The sequence below is a fragment of the Eschrichtius robustus genome, chromosome 2 (genome assembly GCF_028021215.1).
Source record: "Eschrichtius robustus isolate mEscRob2 chromosome 2, mEscRob2.pri, whole genome shotgun sequence".
NCBI classification, from domain to species: Eukaryota; Metazoa; Chordata; class Mammalia; order Artiodactyla; family Eschrichtiidae; genus Eschrichtius; species Eschrichtius robustus.
This window is the reverse complement of record NC_090825.1, coordinates 28,640,912-28,660,215: the sequence shown is the minus strand read 5'-3', so window position 1 is coordinate 28,660,215 and position 19,304 is coordinate 28,640,912. Positions and strand designations below refer to the sequence as shown.

Here is a 19,304-nt window from a genome sequence, read left to right as displayed (position 1 = left end):
ATAACTATTCTTGAAAAACAACCATATATGTTCAATTAGCTTCTACTTATCATTGTCCTTCAGGGGAAAAAAATGCAGTAATTAACAACAGGTTATTTAGAAGTAGTTTTAAAATCAGAACTGGAATCATGGTATCAGGTGGAAAAAACCCATGACGATTTTAAAATGATCTGAGTCTTCAACAGATCACGAGGCATAACAAAACACAAAACCACTGAATCATATAAAAATACTTATCATATAAAAATACTTTCACTTAATGTGAAATTCACAAAATAAAACAGAAAGGAGCATTTGTACGTGTTAAAATAATTTAATTCTCCCTGTACATTTCTGTCCACATGAGCCAACAGAAGTCAAGAATGCATACTTTACGATATTTACCTGTTTTGAGACATTCAAGTCAATTCAGATGGCAAAAGTAGAATTCAATCACTAATGAAATGTTTAAAAAATATATATTAAACAACAAAATGTTTTTACAAGATAAAAATAATCTTCCACAATGCAAGAAATTGCAGATGACTGAAATTTTAACTCTTTAGATGATTTCAGTTCAGTTTTTGGTGTCAAAATCTAGAGACAATCAAAAAGAAAAAGCATTGGCAGGATTTCTATCTGTTTTTACGTTTCTCTTTTTTGCTTCGACTATTTGTTACACTGTTTAAAGATGATGATGAAGGTGCTCTTGCATGACCTGTGGCCTTTAGATGGTCAAAAAGTTTATTCCGGGATGGAAATTCACTATGGCAGGTTGTACAGCTGATAAGAACATCACTCTGAGAAGGGAAAGAAAAAAAAAAAAAAAAAAAACACATAAATAAAAGCAAGTATTATTATCTGAGAGCAGTGCTTTCACGTTGAGATTAAATATCAAATAACTGCAAAATAAAGACCTTTTAACACAATGGACGGCTACTAAGACAGGCTCAACAGAGGCAGCTGTTCTTGGAAGTCGAGTTCCATTAACCAACACCATCAACTTTAAGGGTCCTGAGACATTCAACAGGACGTACCACATGGATAAGGCTTTGGATTTCAGAGTAATGGAAAACAGAACAGTAACTGTTCTGGTACAATCTGATATGTCCAGTGTGCTTCCGCTTACTTCGAAGAAAAAAACGTCAGTGGCACATACATAAATTCTACGTTCGTCAGGGAAAACTGCTGATGGAGCCACATCTACGCAGCAGGTGCAGAAGGGCTCACCAAATACACACTTACGTCTTCAGAATTAGAATTAAGGATTTAGATTATACTGCTTAAACAACAAGGTCCACTGAAGAGCTGTCAATATTATTTTGACCTACCACTGTCTGTGGTTCAGCAGGTACTCTGACAGATTTTTTAGTATCTTTGGTTTTCTTTCCTTTGGGTTTAGAAACGCTGGAAAATAAATGAAAGAATTCAGTATAATCCAATAATAATGTACCCCTTTTAACTGTCACCTTGCTCCCAAGAAGACTCAAAAGAGTGACATGCATTTTAAAGGCTAATTCATTCATTTTAATGGCCAAGTAAATTAATTTTCACATCTCAAATGAACAGCTTTAAAAAACAACTTTAGAGATCATCAGATATCAAATTTGACACAAAAACGAAGGAGTTTACTTAAAAGTTGAAACACAAGCTAAAACAAGAATGCTAAAATAGCTCCGAACTTTTATATGGTGTATTTTTGTAAAAAAGCTAATTAATACTCCATTTACTGAAGCAAACCATCTTCACTGGCCAACCAGTAGTACTCACAAATAATCTATGACATTAAGTGTGTTTCCCCAAAGACACAACTTGTTGAACCTGATCCAGTTGATGACAAACATTTCATCAGTTCCACAGTGAAATGAGAAAAACACTGTAATGCATTTTTTATAGAATTACATTTGCTAAATGTAAGGAATTTTCTTTTATTAAGATTATGTCCTTTCTGCTGATCTGCGGGTTTTTCTCCCCTGTATTCTACAACCCAGAAATTGCCAGCCAGTACAGTCAGTTTCCTCCTGTTCTGCTTTAACTCCAGAACATCCCTCTGCTTAATCTTCTATATGAATTTTCATTTTCCTTAGTCCTCTCATACTTTTTCCCTCATTTGTGCCGACCAAATTCTTAGGGTAAAATCTGAGCACAACCGAATTTACAGAACAGAGGGAATGGGTTATAACCAATGAGTTATAATGCTGCCAAGCACTTCTTGAGTATTCCGTTCTTCGAGCAGAACCCAGGAGTCTGTATTAAGTTAAATGGCCTACACATTTAAACGATGCTGATTAGGAGTACAGCACAGCATTACGCAGTATTCAGCCAGGTTTGAAAGCATCAAGAAAAAGACACAATGACATAAAAGGCAACAGATTAACATTTACTAATTTACAAAATATCATCACAGATAGGCCACAAATATATCCAAGAAAATTCAGGATAATATTCCCAAAGAACAATTTACCTTATTATGAAAGGTAGCAGCTACATCTCTGAAGCTAATATCTAAGACCTTATCTTTAAAAAGTACTCTAGAGAGTACATAATGTACAGCCTACGAATATACTCAGTAATACTGCCATAACTTTGTACGGCGTTAGACGGTTCCTAGACTTGTTGTGGTGATCAATGCGTAATGTAATGTACATAAATGTCAAATCACTATGCTGTATACCTGAAACTAAAATAACATTGTATGCTAACTATATTTCAATAAAACAATAAAAAGGAAAAAAAAATAAAAATGAAAATGTGCCCTAGATACACACACGTGTTTTAGGCAGCTGGCATCCACGCACTGCAGAGCAGCAGCAGAGGGGTCCCGCAGAAAGGGGGTCTGGACACCTGCCGGTGGGCGCGGGCTAGTTATCCCAGCCCTGCCACTCCTCAGCAGTGAAGAGGTCATTTGAATTCTCTGACTCTTTTTCTCACATCATTAAGTGAGAAAGCTGAACTTCACTACTTCACGAGTAGTTGCGAAAGTCTGAGTTTGAGCAATGAGAACCCTTTGTCCTCCCCCAGATGAATCCCACGTGGAGGTACTATGGAAAATGAATGAAAATACTTCAGCTCTAGATGACGGAGGTACTCAGGGGCCTGGAGCCCACCTTCTGGCCCATCCCTCATACACCCAAGCAGCCTCCAAGGGACCTTCACAGGATGCTTGGGCCCCGTGGAGCTAGCTGAACTGGGTCCTTCAAGTAGTCAGGCAGATGGGACTAAATGCCGGCTTCTCCACTTAACCAGCTTTTGTTCTGGGGCAAGCCATTTAACCCAGACTCAGTTTCCTCCTGTTTAACACGGGAACACACACCAGGCATCAGAGTAGTGTGTAACCTCCCCTGCCGGCTTTCCGCTGTCCGAAGTCTTCAAAGGCAGGCATCCACTTACCCGTTTATGTAGCTCCTTGTCCTCCTTTTCCTACAGCTCCAGGCCTACTCTAGGCTTCCATGGCATTTCTCCCCTTATTTATGGCACCTAAGTCCCACACCCCTCACTGTTACTCCAGCGTTGAGCATTTTCAACTCAGGCTTCCACCTCACTCTGCCATTTGAACTCTTTTTTCACGGTCCTGTGACAGGAACCTGCGGCTGCCTACTGTTCAGATCTTTCCTCAAGGAAGAAGAAATTATTCCGCTCTAGAGGAACGGAGGAGGATGGGAGCGAGAAAGTCAGACAAGGAGAGGAAGGAGGGGGAAAGGAATGCCACCTGCCCTGAGTGAGACCTTCCCCTGGCCAACCACTGTGGCCTGTGCAGCACCAGGACTCCTGGGCCTCTAGAGCACGAGGGCCCCAAGCTGTGCCCATATGCCCTGACGACCTGCACTGGGGCTGAACACAGGACGACTGGCCCGAGCAAGGAGGTTTGGTCAGTGATACTCAGGCGAATGGGGCACAGTCGTGTCTGCAGTCTTGTTCTCAAGCAAGTGCCAAGGATTACTGGCCCTGGGCAAAATAAGAACCTCAGCAGGATAAGGGGAACAAAAACTGGGTCCACGTGACTCCTTTCTGCTTCGGGCCATGTTGCCGCAACGTCTGAGCACACTGTCTAGCATCCTCCCTCCAACGCCGGCCTCTGTAAACGTATGTGTGTAGGTGTAAATCACAGATACATCTGACTCATGGCGTCCGTCATGCGAAAGGGGGTTTCAATTGATAGATGAAAAGCCATCCTCACCACCAGCATTAAGTAATTAGAAAACAACAAGCAACTCTGACTTACTTACCTTTTAGCTTCACTTTTGGGGTCATCACACAGTTCCACAGTCTCTGTAACACCGACATTTTCTTGGGGACTATCTTCCAATTCTTTGGCACTGTCTTGATTTAGGCTGTTATCTTCTGGATCAACCTTTACTCCTTCTCCAGTTCCATTTTCATTGAAATTATCATCATAATTCTAGGTAAGAAAACATGTGTGCCATTACAAAATAAATACTATAATACTATTGGCTTTTTATGTTATGTTGCCAAACAGCTATAATAAACAATGGTAATGTGCTATGCACTCTGGTAGGAGGATATCTTCAGGAAATAAAAAGGAGAGGCAGACAATAACTTAAGAAAATGAATGCCCATTACAGAAATATTAAATTAGGGAAAATTGGAAACAATCCAAATATTCAATAAGTGAATGGTTGAATATATGAAAGAAAATTATAGAGCTCTTAAAAATCATGTTTCCAAAGATATTGATTCAATTATGTGAAAAAATAGAACATATTAGCAAAAATGGTAGAGAGAAAATTATATATAACCTCTGATTACAACTCAATTCAACATTAAGTAATATTTATAGGCAGAATTAGGGATGATATTTATACTCTTCCATATTTTCCAAATGATCTGCAATGAGCAACTATTTTACAATCAGGAAAAAAAGAAAACAACAACAAAACAGGCATGATAAAAGAAAAAACACCTGACTAACATATCTTCGCTAAATACAACTGGTTTGTTTTTGTCTCAGGTAACGTTTTGCCATGTCTGCTTTCTCCCTCTCTTCTTCCCACGTTCCTTCTCTCTGCACCCACCCTCCAACTATGAAAGCAAGCTGCAGGTAGATCTCATGTATCTCCTAAGAACAGAAACACTCTCCTACATATCCACAATTCCCTCTTCACACTCAAGAATTTAACACTGACATTATCTGTTACACAATCCATATTCACATTCCAGTAATGTCCTTTTTTGTAACCCCTGGATTATGGTAGATATAATCCAGGACCAATGTTGCATTTAGTTGTCATATCTCTTTAATCACCTTTATTCCAGAACAGTACCCCCCTCCATTTTTTGTTCTTTCATGATATTGACAATTTGATGGCTGCTTTGTAGCATGTCCCATAGTTTGACTTTGTCTAATTATTTCCTCATGATTAGATTCAGGTTAAACATTTCTAGCAGGAATATTATAAAGATAATTCTGTGTCCTCAATATATTATTATCAGGAAGAAAATGTCAGTTCCCATTTTTCAGTGATTAAAGTTTCATCATTTGATTAAGATGGTATTGCCAGATTTTTCTACTGTTAAGTACCTTTTTCTTTTCTTAATATGTGCAGAGTGTTACTTTGAGATTGTGTCAATATCCTGTTCCCTAATAACTATTTACCCAATGGATCTGGCATCTACTGATGATTCTTATGTGAACCGTTTATTACATTGGTGGATACAGAACAGTGATTTTTCTGCTTCTATTAGTCCTGCCATTTGCATTTGTGTTAATTCATATTCTTGGAATGAAGCATTCCCATCTGCTTCCTTTCTCCAACTCCCTCTTTTTTTAGGCTCAGTATAGATACATGATTTTTTTTTTTTTTAAATAAAATCAATGTCTAAAAATCTATGACCACTATTCTTTTTGATGACTCAAATTTTCCCATATTCGGCAAGCCCTTAAGCTGACTCCTGGGTACTTCTGACTTATCCCTGTCAATTTTTGAATACCCCTTATATTTCTAGCATAGATAATGCAGGCTCCCCTTGTACTTTCCCTGTCTCAGCCCTAGAATCAGCCATTTCTCCAAGGACCAAACCCTGACTCCTTTTACTGGGGAAGGGGATTTAGAAACAAAGATGTGGGAACTACATATGCTCATTGCTACTGGGTATCACTGCTTCTGGGCCCTCAGTGTATACTGCTCATGCACGTATTATTTATTTTTTTATATCATGAGCTCATACTGATACCCCCAATTCCAGTCCAACATTAGTGTTCTTCCTCTCTCTTTCCCTCAATTGATACCTGTATTTCCCTTCTCCCACAAGAGAATCTGGTTCCCAAGAATTAGTGTATTACTCATTTGCTCTATCCTACAATACACATAAAATAGTTTCAGAAATACCACACCAATACCACCAAAATATCCCCTAAGTAAAGCTCAAGATTTCTTCTTTTAGAGTTAATTCTGTCTTTAGAGCATGTCCCAAGGATGGTGTTCAGAGTACCGCATTCAAAACTTTCTTGCGTTAATTCTTCCTTGCTGTCAACAAGGGGGTTTTGTTTGTTTACATTCAATTTCAGTTTTTGGGGGTTTTCTTTTACAATCCTTGCTGGCTCATGCAAATTCTTTTGACAATACAGAAAACTCCCAATCTGAAGTTTCATGAGGCTCAGTATCTGCTGCTTCCTGCTCTTTTATCTACCCATACGTGTCTCCACACTACCTTCCCCTTCGAAAGGAGCTTAGAAAATATCCAGGGAAAGTGCTACATAAAACTTGATCTGAATTGGGGCTTTCTCCCTGATATAATTAGAAACCATAAACAAGAGGTATCATCAAGGAATACATATAGCTTTGGAGGGAAAAAAATGGGCTGGTAAACAGAAGCATTTTCCTTGGTAAGAGAATACAAATACATGTGCTTATTGTTGCAATCTTCAGGACCTATCAGGTATAAGTCCCTCTCCATTCTATTTTGTCTTTACTCCAGTGGTTCTGACACACAAGAAGAGAGAAAGTGTTCTAAACTAATGACTACAGAGTCTTTGGGTGGAAGATGATATGAGTCATTTTATAAAAGGAACATATAATTTGCTATGTGGTTTTGTGACTGAGGCAAAAAGTTCCAAGTCACAATTTTAATAGTGATTAACTCATGTGTCATGTATCATTTTGGAATATGAAACAGACAAAATTATCAAACATATTATAGCCATTTGGATAAATAAGCCAAATCTAAAGATTTATGAAAAATTATTAGTGTGTTACCTAAATTTTCTTAAAAACATTTCCAATTTCTAAAAAGAGTTACATTTAACATTTAATACTTAATAAAAGCAAATACAATTAGATTATATTAAAATAGCACAGAAATCAATTCCATTCCCTGTAGAACCACCAAATACCCTTAGTAAAATAGGCAAGTACACTTTGTTTTTATAGATTCAAAAAATCCGCAAGACTGTGTTATACATGTAACAACATAATACCCTGTTATTTAATAATAATTCTTAAGATAAGAGGTTAAGTTTGGACCCCCCCAGTGTGAAATATTTAAGCTTGAAAAAACATTTTTTTTCAAGAATCACAATCATTACAAGTTTCTAAGCAAATGTTCCTTTTTTTAACCACTTTTTTTTTTAATGAAGTATAGTTAATTTACAATGTTGTATTAGTTTCAGGTGTACAGTAAAGTGATTCAGTTATACATATATATATATTATTTTTCAGATTCTTTTCCATTATACATTATTACAAGATACTGAATATAGTTCCCTGTGCTATACAACAGGTCCCTGTTGGCTATCTGTTTTATACATAGTACTGTGTACATGTTAATCCCAAACTCCTAATTTGCCTCACCCCCCCACCACTATCCCCTTCGGTAACCATAAGTTTGTTCGCTATGTCTGTGACTCTATTTCTGTTTTGTAAGTAAGTTCATTTGTATCATTTTTTTCGATTCCACATATAGGTGATATTTTACGATATTTGTCTTTGTCTGACTTACTTCACTTAATATGATAATCTCTAGGTCCATTCATGTTGCTGCAAATGGCATTATTTCATTCCTTTTTTATGGCTGAGTAATATTTCATTGTGTATATATACTGCACCTTCTTTATCCATTCATCTGTTGATGGACAATTAGGCTGCTTCCATGTCTTGGCTACTGTAAACAGTGCTTCTATGAACATTGGGGTGTATGTATCTTTTCAAATTAGAGTTTTCTCCAGATACATGCCCAGGAGTGGGTAAGCAAATGTTCCCTTTCCGAAATTTCATGTACATTATTACAATGATCAATCCCCAGATTTTCATATATTTCTGAGTTGAACTGTTATACTGATTTAAAAATCTTGTCATCACATATGTCCAAATATTTTTTTAATATGGTCCCCTCAGCTAATCTATATTATGGGAATTCCACATGCAAAATTTTTAAACACACAGACAACAATAACTAGGTAAATTGACCACATATATATGATGAGGTAAAGCAGTGAAAAACCAAAATATTTTCAACGCCTTTTAATCTGTTTTGCAATCAACATGAAATTAGGGAGTGACAGTCCCTCTCCTAAATACAGATTATACTGAATAAACAAGAGCACTCCAACTTTACATTTGATATTAAATGTTAATAAAACTTTTTCAACATACCTGTGCTGGTTTCTGTTTCTTTCTCTTCTGTTTTTTAGAAAGCCTAAGAACAAATATAAATCAAAACGTCAAATACTTGACTAAGTGAAAAGAAAAAATATTGAAATACTAGTGATACAAATAGAAATAAAATATTAAAACATATTTAATATCATAAAGCATTAAAAGAAAAATATCCACATTATCATTTTAGAAAAATGTAACAGTGGTTCAACTGATAGTAATTAGCATATCAATTACCCAGTTATAAAACCGCTTTTAAGAGTCATAATATAGTCTATAAAAATTATATCCGACATCATGTCTTTAACCATTTCAGTACTATAAAGTTCTCTTAACTAGAAGAAACGCAGAAAATATTAGCGTAACAGAATAACTTCTTTGAGATAAAACAGCATTTAAATGCAATCTCTAATGTGCTCAGTAGGTGTAGTGACATTTTTAGAAGTACTTTTGTTTTGGTGCATCCTCCATTTCTTCCTCAGAATTGGCATTCAGACTGTTTTCATCAGTTTGAGGTCCTGAAAAATTTGCTTCCTCCTCCTCCAACTGTTGTTTTAACAAGGCAACCATTTCCCGATGCTTCTTTGATTTTTCATGATTCCTCATGCTGAAAGAACAAGCTGGTGTGAGTGACTGCAATGGGATTAATTCACAAGAGTAGTTTACCTCCTTTTGCTTTTTTCAAGAGGGGTCTCCCTTCTCACTGCCACTACCCTAAATGTAAACTAAGACACATCTCTACCCTTCTGTGTGAAACTCCATAAGCAATGTCTAGTTCAGTGCCCCCATGGGCAACTAAATAACACTTCACAAAACAGAACTGACAACACTTAAGCTATGAGAGTTAGATAAACTAAAAAGTAGAAGACTTGTGTCACTACTTTATCTCATCCTGTTCAGATCTGGATTTTTCTAGTTGGGGTTGCCTACTTTTCATTCCCACTAAAATTCTCTCCTTACGACCGAGGTTCCTGAGAGAAATTGGAACATCTTGTGCCAGAAAGTAAGCGCTCAAAAATATGTCTGGGACATGTCAAAAGGACACAGGAGCCACGTTGAAGGAATTCTCACTAACCACAACTGGGAAATTTGAGCATGAGAAGGGCAGCAATGAATTTTAAAACACTGAAAAGAAATTCATAAATTCATACTGACAACAGACAGATAAATGCTCTTTTGTACAGCAGAAGGTCAAATGATGACTTATGACGTAGAGCACTGGCACTGGAAAAGCCTCATTCTGAGACGATTATAGTGAAGATTGGTACAAGCTGAAATCATCAGTGGGTGCTAAATCTAGGAAGGAAATTTTGATGAAGAGAAAGATATTTGCATGGCTTTAAAGTGTCTCCCCACATATTAAACATGCTGCAAGGGAAAAAATACTAACTATACAGTGGAAAAACAAGACAACACCTTGATTGGATGATCAAAATGATCACCACCAATGAGGGGCAGACAGACTTCCGTCCTTCCAGATAGAAACCCTGAGAGCAACACAGGTTTACACAGTACTCCAGCTAGGAATGCACAACCTGAATCTAATCGTGAGGAAATGGACACACCCAAATGAGAAATATTCTATTTTTAAAAAACATTTTAAAGGTCAGTTTTCTTCCAAAATGTCAGTGGCACAGAAAAGGGAACTGGTCCAGATTAAATGAGACTAAATAAATAAATGCAATACATGATCCTAGACTAGATCCTGTATTGAAGTTGGGAAAATGCTACATAGGACATTAATACGGGATCAACTGACAAAAGCGAAATATAGGCAGTAAATGGAATAAAAGTACTACATCAACGTTATAAATTTCCTGAAGTTGACAGCTGTGATTATGGAGAAGAATGTCCTTATTCTTAAGGAATATATACTGAAGTGTTCAGAGGTAAAGGAGCACTATGTATGTAACTTACTCTCACATTATTCAGAAAAAACCTTGTCCGTGTGTGTGGAGAGAGAACGAGCACATGCAAACGGGGCAAAATGTGAGGTGAATCGGGCGCTCTATATTCTACTCATGCAACTTGCCGGTAAGTTTGACGTCCTTTCCAAATACAAAAATTATTTTTAAAGCCTCCTTCATCGTTGCTTTTGTTTCCTTGCTTGTTTCTGCCCGCCTTGCGCCACTCCTCTGGCTACGCTATCGCTCTTCCCTGGGGTTACACAGGGATACCACTTAGGACTCCCAAGCTCCATTTCCATCCTTTGCCTCCTCCTTCTTTACTGCACGTGTTTTGCTTCTTTTCCCCTTGCTAATTCTACTCTCATTTTTTCCCATATTCTAGCCGGCCCCTCCCCGCCTGCTTTATGATAGTATCCTTTTTAATACTTCTCTCTTCGTGACTGCTCCCTAGGATAAAGTCCTTTGACTTCAGCAACTATACTACAGGCAGGACACATCTGAAGTTCTCGGGCTGGCGACAACGGTCTGCACGGGAGCATGACAGCTGGAAGTGAGTTTGCACCAACCGTGGAGAAAGATGACTAGCCTCAGTTTAGCCCCCTTGCCTGTGTGACTCTGCCTTCCTCACCAAAGCAAGCAACGTTTCTTTCTGGAGATAGCGTACACGTTTAAAAAGCAGCTATTACACAGGAACATCACATGAATGAGAATCAGTACAACAGGCTTAACTGCTGGTACAAATCCTTCTTCCTCCCCTGCTGGGAAGATATCCCCCAAGATGACAGGTGAGGGCTAGTGACCAACTGCTACAAGCATTTTTTTTAGGACTTTCAAAGTGTTACACTTCACCTCAAAAGAGGAGGTGAGTTCAAAGATATTAAACTTACGCCTTTTCCGTCTTGAAAGATTTGTCACATGCTGGGCAGTAAAGGCCATCATAAAGTTCTGCATCCTCAGCCTCGTCACTATCTTTACCTACGAGAGGGAAGCCTACAGTAAGAATCCTGTTTGATTAGAACATAAATCTAAAACATGTTAACAAGTAACATCTCTTCAGTAAGTATCTAGAGTTGCACACATAAAATTTGTTGCTTCCTCACCAAGAAAAAGCAATGTTACCGGGATTTGAGTTGGCCTTTTAAAAGCAGCACTGAATTATAAGGGAAGGCTTCCAAACAGATCACTTTACCTTTCAAGTTCTTTTCATAAGCCTACTTAGAAGAAAATTCAAAAAATTCTCAGAGTCCTAGGTGTGAGCTAAGTTCAGAAAATCAAATGTCACTTTCATAGTTCTACCACAAAGCAGTTTTTTCAACAAAGGTGTTTTAGTTTATCTCTTGAGCAAGATTTGGTGTGAACACATGTGTAATTGTAATCTACTCTTCAATGCTTAAATAAGCTTAGTTTATGACATTCCATCATTATTAGAAAGGTCATAAAATAGCATATTACATGTAAAGTTTAACATTATCTTTACAGACTTTTATAAACTTGAAGCTTTATTACAATGGAATAATTATTATCAATATAGACCACAAAATCTAAGCTCAGTTGAAAGTCTTTGCACAATCCCATATTCTATCTTTGTAAGAAATAAACAAGTAAACTGATGGCCATTTTGGATTTACTATGGGATCGATAAAGATCCCAAGGTATCTCTTCTATATTCTACATTTTTTTTTAATAATAAGTAATGGTAATATGATTCTGAAGGACATTCTCCTGAAATCATAAATGATCAAAATACCTCCAATGTTTCGTATCAGATACTTTCTAATTATGTGTACACTTTCAAATAGTTTGATTATTCAAATAGTTAATAAAGAATGCTGGATTTGAAGTCAAAATCTGGATCTAAGAATGTTCTCACTCATATGTTCTCAGACATATGCCAGAGCTTCTCAGTAAAAAAGAGACAACTATATGAGCAAAACCTACATTTAAGGGACATAGTGTGAGGATCAAGCAAGATCTTATATGTGAAAGCACCTTATAAACTGTAAAACTCTACATAATTATGCCACCTCACATTTACACAGTGCTTCATAACTCTCAAGGCACTTTCACACATACTACTTGCAATTAATTAAGAAAACATTTCATTTCCTAATCATGTGGAATAAATAAAAGTCTGTCATTTTATCATTTGAGCTGTTAGTCTGAAAACCAACATTTGTAAGTAAGGTAAAGTTAAGTAAACTATGTTTAGATCATTTACTTTTATTTCTCATGGAACAGCCAGAGACAGTGGAGAAAGTCAGGTATATCAATCACTATCCTCAACAAAGCCCAATCCTCTCCTTTTAAGGTAGTCACATGCCTGTGCTCTAATGACAGAGGAAGAGAAAAGACACATCTCAGGACACCAGGAGAAGCCCCTCTACAAGTCAGAAATGAGACAATTTATATACACCAGATAGACTCCTGCACAGTATCGGCTTTTCTGGAAAGAGTTACTATTAAAACTTGACCTACTGCTTAACTGCATTTTTTAAAAATAACCAGTTACACCTGACAATATGCCCACTTCTCAATATATTTATGCAGCCAAATGGTTCAAAACATGGTCAGAAAAGAGTTCGTTAATGAAATTACTGCAATTATACTACTTCCATCGACTACCTTCACTTGGCCATGCCAAATTATTTTTCATTTCAATTATCTGCCATATTTAAAAATTGGGAGATGGCACATAAAAATCCAGTTTTCCAGCCTCACTTTAAAAACAAACAAACCAAACAAACATGAAACTGGCAACAATCGGCTGGAACCCAGGTGTTCTCCAGATTTTCATCTGCCCTCCCATTCCTTGCTGTCTCACACCTGAGCCCTTTACGGACACCTGGGAGCATCCTGAGTGCACAACCCCTGAGCACAAAAACATTTATTTCCTGCAGTTTCTTAATGAATGGAGGAAGTTACCATCCTGTCCGTCTTGGAGTTCCTGCTCTTCCGCTTCATCTTCACCTGATCCGTCTCCAAACTCCTTTTCATACTGCGCCTCCATCTCCCTGAGCTCCTTCTCCAAATCGGCCACCGTCATCCAGCTCTGCTCTTGGTACTGCTCTGCCAGTCTAGACACACACAGCACAGTCTCTGCATTGGTTTTATTTATTTTGGGGGCTTAAAACCCATCCCCTGGAGAGCTTCTTCCTCCCAAATTGTCAATGCCTACAAACTTAAAACCTGTACATGGCTGAAACAGGCAAAGTCACTTAAATCTGTTATCTGTTATGTGGTTGATTTTAATTGCTCCACTAGATAATGGGTTTTGAAACATATAACTCTTTGCAACTTACTAAAAGTCTTCAGGTGGGGACTTCCCTGGTGGCGCAGAGGTTAAGAATCCGCCTGCCAATGCAGGGGACGTGGGTTCAAGCCCTGGTCCAGGAAGATCCCACATGCTGTGGAGCAACTAAGCCCGTGTACCACAACTACTGAGCCTGTGCTCTGGAGCCCTTGCGCCACAACTACTGAGCCTGCGTGCTACAACTACTGAAGCCCGTGGGCCTAGAGCCCGTGCTCCGCAACAAGAGAAGCCACCACAATGAGAAGTCCGCGCACCGCAACGAAGAGTAGCCCCCGCTCACCGCAACTAGAGAAAGCCCGCGCGCAGCAACAAAGACCCAACGCAGCCAAAAATAAAATAAATAAATTTATTAAAAAAAAAAAATTCTTCAGGTGGTTTTAAGCCGTAAGTGTCATGTAAAGTGCTAATTTTTCAAAGATGAGGTGGGTAGAACTTTCAAGAAGTGAATAGTTTTTTAAAGAATGCTATAATGCTCTGGACACAATGCCTTTACAGTGACTCAAAACAACAAGACTTTAAAAGGCACTGACATGAACTAAATATCTAAGAGTATACTGACAGAGTAGAGTATTGTGTGGTACTTAAAAGCAGGGCACTGGACTGACTTCTAGGGTCCAATTCCCACCTCTGCAATTTATTAGCTATGTGATCTTGGGCCTCATTTCCTCAAAAGAAAGGATAAAAACCAGAACTTACTTCACAGAATTGTTGCAAGAAAAGCACTTACAACAGGGCCTTGTACAGAATGAGAATTCGATTAACGTTAGTTATTACTAAACGTTACAAGAGTCTGAAAAGAATCTCAAGTATAAAGGGCCTCTGAAGGAAAACATCCAACTCAAAAGAAAAATTTTTTCACAGTCGATGAAAAGACGTAGTCCAATGCCAGGATGTAAAAGAAAAGGATGAAGGCAGAATGCGGATTAAACCCCCCATGAAAGCACCACGTCAGGTATCCACTGATGCTTCCTGTGACCGGCACCTACTTATAGACAGGGTCCAGCCAGCACCACATACTTGGCCTGCTTTAGCTTCTGCTGCCGCCTCATTGCTTCGGCTTTCCTCGCCTTCTCTGCGTTCTGTTCTTCCACAAGTTTTCGATGAGCCTGCACTCTTCTATCTCTTTTACGGATGAAAGCTACCAGCTGACGGACAAGCTCATTCTTCTCTTTCCGTGCTTTGTCTCGAATCTTTTTGTTCTCTTTTTCCATGGCTCGTTTCTCCCAGCGGTTTGAAGCCTGTCGTGTATCATATTCCTCTTTCCAAGCAAAGTTCTTCTGAGTGCAGAAGCTCTGCCAATAAGCGTAGAAAGGATGGACTACCTAGTGACAAAGAAAATAGGTAAAATGCTAGATTTTTATTTGGATTTCTTTTTTAGTAAGGCAGCAAATATTGCTGCTGCAAAACATCTAACCTCCTTTCTTCATATATACAACTTTACTATTAATCAACAGAGAAGACAGTCCTTTGAAGGCTTTACAAAGTAACTCTTCAGAATGAATTTGACGAGGAAATTAATGGAATGGGACCATGATCACGAAACAGTGAAAAGAGGGGAGGTGATCAGGAAAAAAAAGAGAGGAAGAGAGTCACAGTAAAAGACCAAGAACTAGAACCCTTTTTTTTTAAATAAAGAAATGCGGAAAAGATACACTGACAAACGCTAATTACAAAATGGCAATGAATTTTTCTTCTACCGTATCATAGTCACTCTGGGAGTCTCCGAAAGTTGGGAAATCCTCAACATCCTCTTCTAAAGAAGATTCTAGTTCTTCCTTGGCAATCATTTCAAAAACATTACGATACACTGTATAAAAGCCCTAAAAAACAGTAACAGAAACACAAATTCTTAACACTTTTGTAGTTTAATTATAGAATAAGATTTTAAAATGCAACATGAAAAACTTTAATGTTACAGAAGTACAGTCCCAAGCTCGGTCACTGCAAGTACATTTAGTTTTCAACTGAAGGTCTTTATATGCTGACAGTTTAAATATGAAGGCTCTGTTTTTCAGTTTCCAAAATGAACATTCTTTCACCTTCTATTGTAGAATAATTTTAAGAATTCTCTTTGCATTTGAGAGTCTTACTTAAGTGCTTGATAAGAAATTATCAGTGAGTTCATTTCTTACCTTTTCATCATCTCCATAACCAGAGTAACAGGTCACAGTGAAATAGTGAAGCAAATCTAAGCTGTCATCTTGATACTCTCCATCAAGCCCACCTTTAAGCAGAGCCTCTCTATGATTATCATACCTAAACAAAAAAAAATTAGCGACATCAGTGAAGGCTGAATAAATAAGAATTCAAAAGGATTCCTTACTCTGAAACAGTCAAAATATAATTATTGTACATTTTAACGTGGTCAACTCACAACCAAAAAATCTGAAGAAAAATATCAACAGGCAAAGACTTAATAATCTTTCACAGAAGTGCTGATTAAAACTATGACTGCAACTCCCAGCACATTACAGGCAGTATACGGTACTAGCCAATACGAAGAGGGGAATTTAATGAGCCAGGGAATGTCCATGACTCTCCCAGAAAGGTAGCTGCACTTTCACACGAAAGAGACCTTACTAAATAAGACAGTAGTGGACATCATCTGGTCCACAGACTAATTATACATTTGCGATCTGGGAATTTACCAACATGGACCAGAATAAAATTCTTCTAATGTTTATGTAAACAATCTAGAAGCTTCACACACATACAACTGCCCCTCACTCTGTAAAGTTAGTTATTACTCTCGTTTGATATAACAGGAAATTGAAGCTCAGCAATATTACATAACATTGTCCACAGTCATAAAGCCAATAAGCAGCAGGGCTAGAATTCAAAACTACGTGTCCTGCACCAGGAGGCCCATGCTCCTCGCCACTGTGCAGTACTGCCTCCAGATGACAGGAGAGTTAATAGGCAGGGCCTTTAAACAAAAAGACAAGGGAATCCTCGGGACAAGAAAACAACCTAAGATCTAGAGAAGAGCTGGAGCAAAAGGAAGGCAGGAAAGAATTTCAAAGTTTCCAAAGGAAGGCAAAAGCATTTCTAAGGCCAGATTTCCAAATTCCTCAGGAGGAGAAAAATTTAGGATTCTCTGATTTTTATATAAAAGATAATTTAATAAGAATTTTCCTCCAGACGCAGCCTCTGAATCGCCCAGCACCTTCTGTTCGGTCAGCGGCGTGAGGGTATCGCCGAGGCGTGTGGTCCGCGCCGCTCGGCCCGTTGTACGCCCGTGCCTTCGCCCGCCCAGCCAGCCTGCGGAGCTCCCGCCCGTGTCCCCCGGCTGGCCCGGGGGGTCCGGGTACCGCCTTGACGGCGGCTCGGCCGGACGCGCAGACTGGACCGCAGCCCGCACCCCGAGCGGACGGCGTCACGAGGCACCTGCCGTACTTCTGCCGCGGCCAGGTGGTGCGAGGCTTCGGTCGCGGCCCCAAGCACCTGGGCATCCCTACAGCTAACTTTCCTGAACAAGTAGTAGATAATCTTTCGGCTGATGCATCCACTGGCATATATCATGGTTGGGCCGGTGCTGGAAGTGGAGACGTCCGTAAGATGGTGGTGAGCATAGAATGGAACCCATACTACAAGAATACAAAAACGTCCATGGAAGCTCATATCATGCATACTTTCAAAGAGGACTTCTATGGGGAAATTCTCGCTACCTCAGACCAGAAAAGAACTGTGATTCTTTAGAGTCACTCATTTCAGCAATTCAAGGTGATACTGAGGAAGCTAAGAAACGACTAGATTTACCAAAACACTTGAAACTCAAAGAAGACAACTTCTTCCAGGTTCCTAAAAGCAAAATAATGAATGGCCACTGATGGAAAAGCATCTTATTTATTCATTCACTGTTTTCTAATATTTTACTGCTCATAACTCTACAGTCTCATCTTGGTTATATTTTAAAAATCAGACATTTTCCTACAGCTGTGAATTAAACAGTACAATGTAGTTACCATATTATGTTCCAGCTGTTCAATTAAACCCATCACGTTACAGTACTAAAAAGGTTCATTTTAAAAATCAAGATTCTTTTTTATGTAACATGTTGATTAAAATGTACCACTAGAAAGGCCTTAAGTGTTCTATAATGGGAATGAAATATATATAAATATGGGTAACAGGCAAGCCACTAGTTTGAGATGAGAACTATAATTCTCATGGTAAAATTCTAGCATGCATGTACCTGGATAGCACGCTCTGCTAGTCAGAAGGCTTATAAAAGTAACTATATTAAGCAGAGGTTTGACAGTTTATTACAAACCTAAGGGGAAAAATCCAGACTGTATTTTTGATATTTTGCACATTTATTTATTATTATAGACATGAGGACTTGTGAAATTTCATTTTAGTTAGTCATTTCCTTTAAGGGCTCAAATCACTGTACTGTGTTCCATTTTTGTTACAGCTGACTCAGTTCTAATTGGTCTAGACTCTCTCCCTATTATTTTTTTGTTTTTCTTTTAAAACAGTAAAATGAGTGTTTTTCGAATCTCTAGTTCTCATTTTTGTGTTGTAAAACACTTCTTTTTTTTTTTTTTAATTATTTATTTATTTATTTCTAGCTGTGTTGGGTCTTCGTTTCTGCGCGAGGGCTTTCTCTAGTTGCGGCAAGCGGGGGCCACTCTTCATTGCGGTGCGCGGGCCTCTCACTATCGCGGCCTCTCTTGTTGCGGGGCACAGGCTCCAGACGCGCAGGCTCAGTAATTGTGGCTCACGGGCCCAGTTGCTCCGCGGCGTGTGGGATCTTCCCAGACCAGGGCTCGAACCCGTGTCCCCTGCTTTGGCAGGCGGATTCTCAACCACTGCGCCACCACGGAAGCCCCACTTCTCTCTTTTTAAGAGTAGATATTCTTCAACATTTTTCTTAACCTTTGTTTCCTGTAAACAATTGTCAGTGTCAGTTCTTCCATTTAGAATATCCAACTCTACATTTACAAAATGTAGAGTTTCATCTGCCTCTGTATCTGCCATCCCATCCCTTCACTATATGAACAGTGATTAAGCGCATATCTCTTGCATTTTAGAAAAAACACCCAAAAGTTCGTCTGTAGGTTTCCTCAAAGTTTAAACAAACACCTAGCATTTCATTTATCTATATCAGTTTCTTAAACAACACAAAATACTTGTTTCCCTCCCAGGGAAACTATTTAAGAGCCAACTGAACTATGAACTACAAAGTTATTTATTTTTAATGTGATTATATGTTCCTGAGCAAATGCAAACTGTTGTAGTTGTGTGTGCACAATGTAATTTAAGGCTAAAGAGTGCTACCTAGAAGATAATTTTAAAGATAACTCATTATAAAACCATTATCCCCTAATCTGCATAAATGAGAGAACTGATTTTAACAAAACTGTTGATATGATATTTAGAAGAACATCTAAAGCTAATGTTGGAGAAGGGGGAAGCAGGAATAAATTCAGTTGGATTGTCTGACTTTTTGGTGTATGAATTTATGGCAAACAAAATGTAGTATGTGTCTTT

General features: G+C 38.4%; 1 protein-coding gene and 1 pseudogene across 2 annotated transcripts in view; one reads left to right on the top strand and one right to left on the bottom strand.

The window, feature by feature from the left end:
• Nucleotides 1-293: 293 nt before the first annotated feature.
• Nucleotides 294-19,304, bottom strand: part of DNAJC21 (DnaJ heat shock protein family (Hsp40) member C21) — a 28,596-nt gene continuing 9,585 nt past the window's right edge. For both annotated transcript variants that reach the window (XM_068535227.1, XM_068535228.1), the window contains 10 exons: nucleotides 15,941-16,064; nucleotides 15,506-15,628; nucleotides 14,826-15,130; nucleotides 13,421-13,572; nucleotides 11,386-11,473; nucleotides 9,040-9,198; nucleotides 8,589-8,631; nucleotides 4,206-4,378; nucleotides 1,311-1,386; nucleotides 294-779 (listed from right to left, as the gene is read on the bottom strand). In XM_068535227.1, the coding sequence (XP_068391328.1) occupies nucleotides 615-779; nucleotides 1,311-1,386; nucleotides 4,206-4,378; nucleotides 8,589-8,631; nucleotides 9,040-9,198; nucleotides 11,386-11,473; nucleotides 13,421-13,572; nucleotides 14,826-15,130; nucleotides 15,506-15,628; nucleotides 15,941-16,064 (1,408 nt within the window). In that variant the 3' untranslated portion in view covers nucleotides 294-614. The remainder of the gene's footprint in view (nucleotides 780-1,310; nucleotides 1,387-4,205; nucleotides 4,379-8,588; nucleotides 8,632-9,039; nucleotides 9,199-11,385; nucleotides 11,474-13,420; nucleotides 13,573-14,825; nucleotides 15,131-15,505; nucleotides 15,629-15,940; nucleotides 16,065-19,304) is intronic.
• LOC137755090 (riboflavin kinase pseudogene) lies at nucleotides 16,256-17,638 on the top strand (annotated as a pseudogene).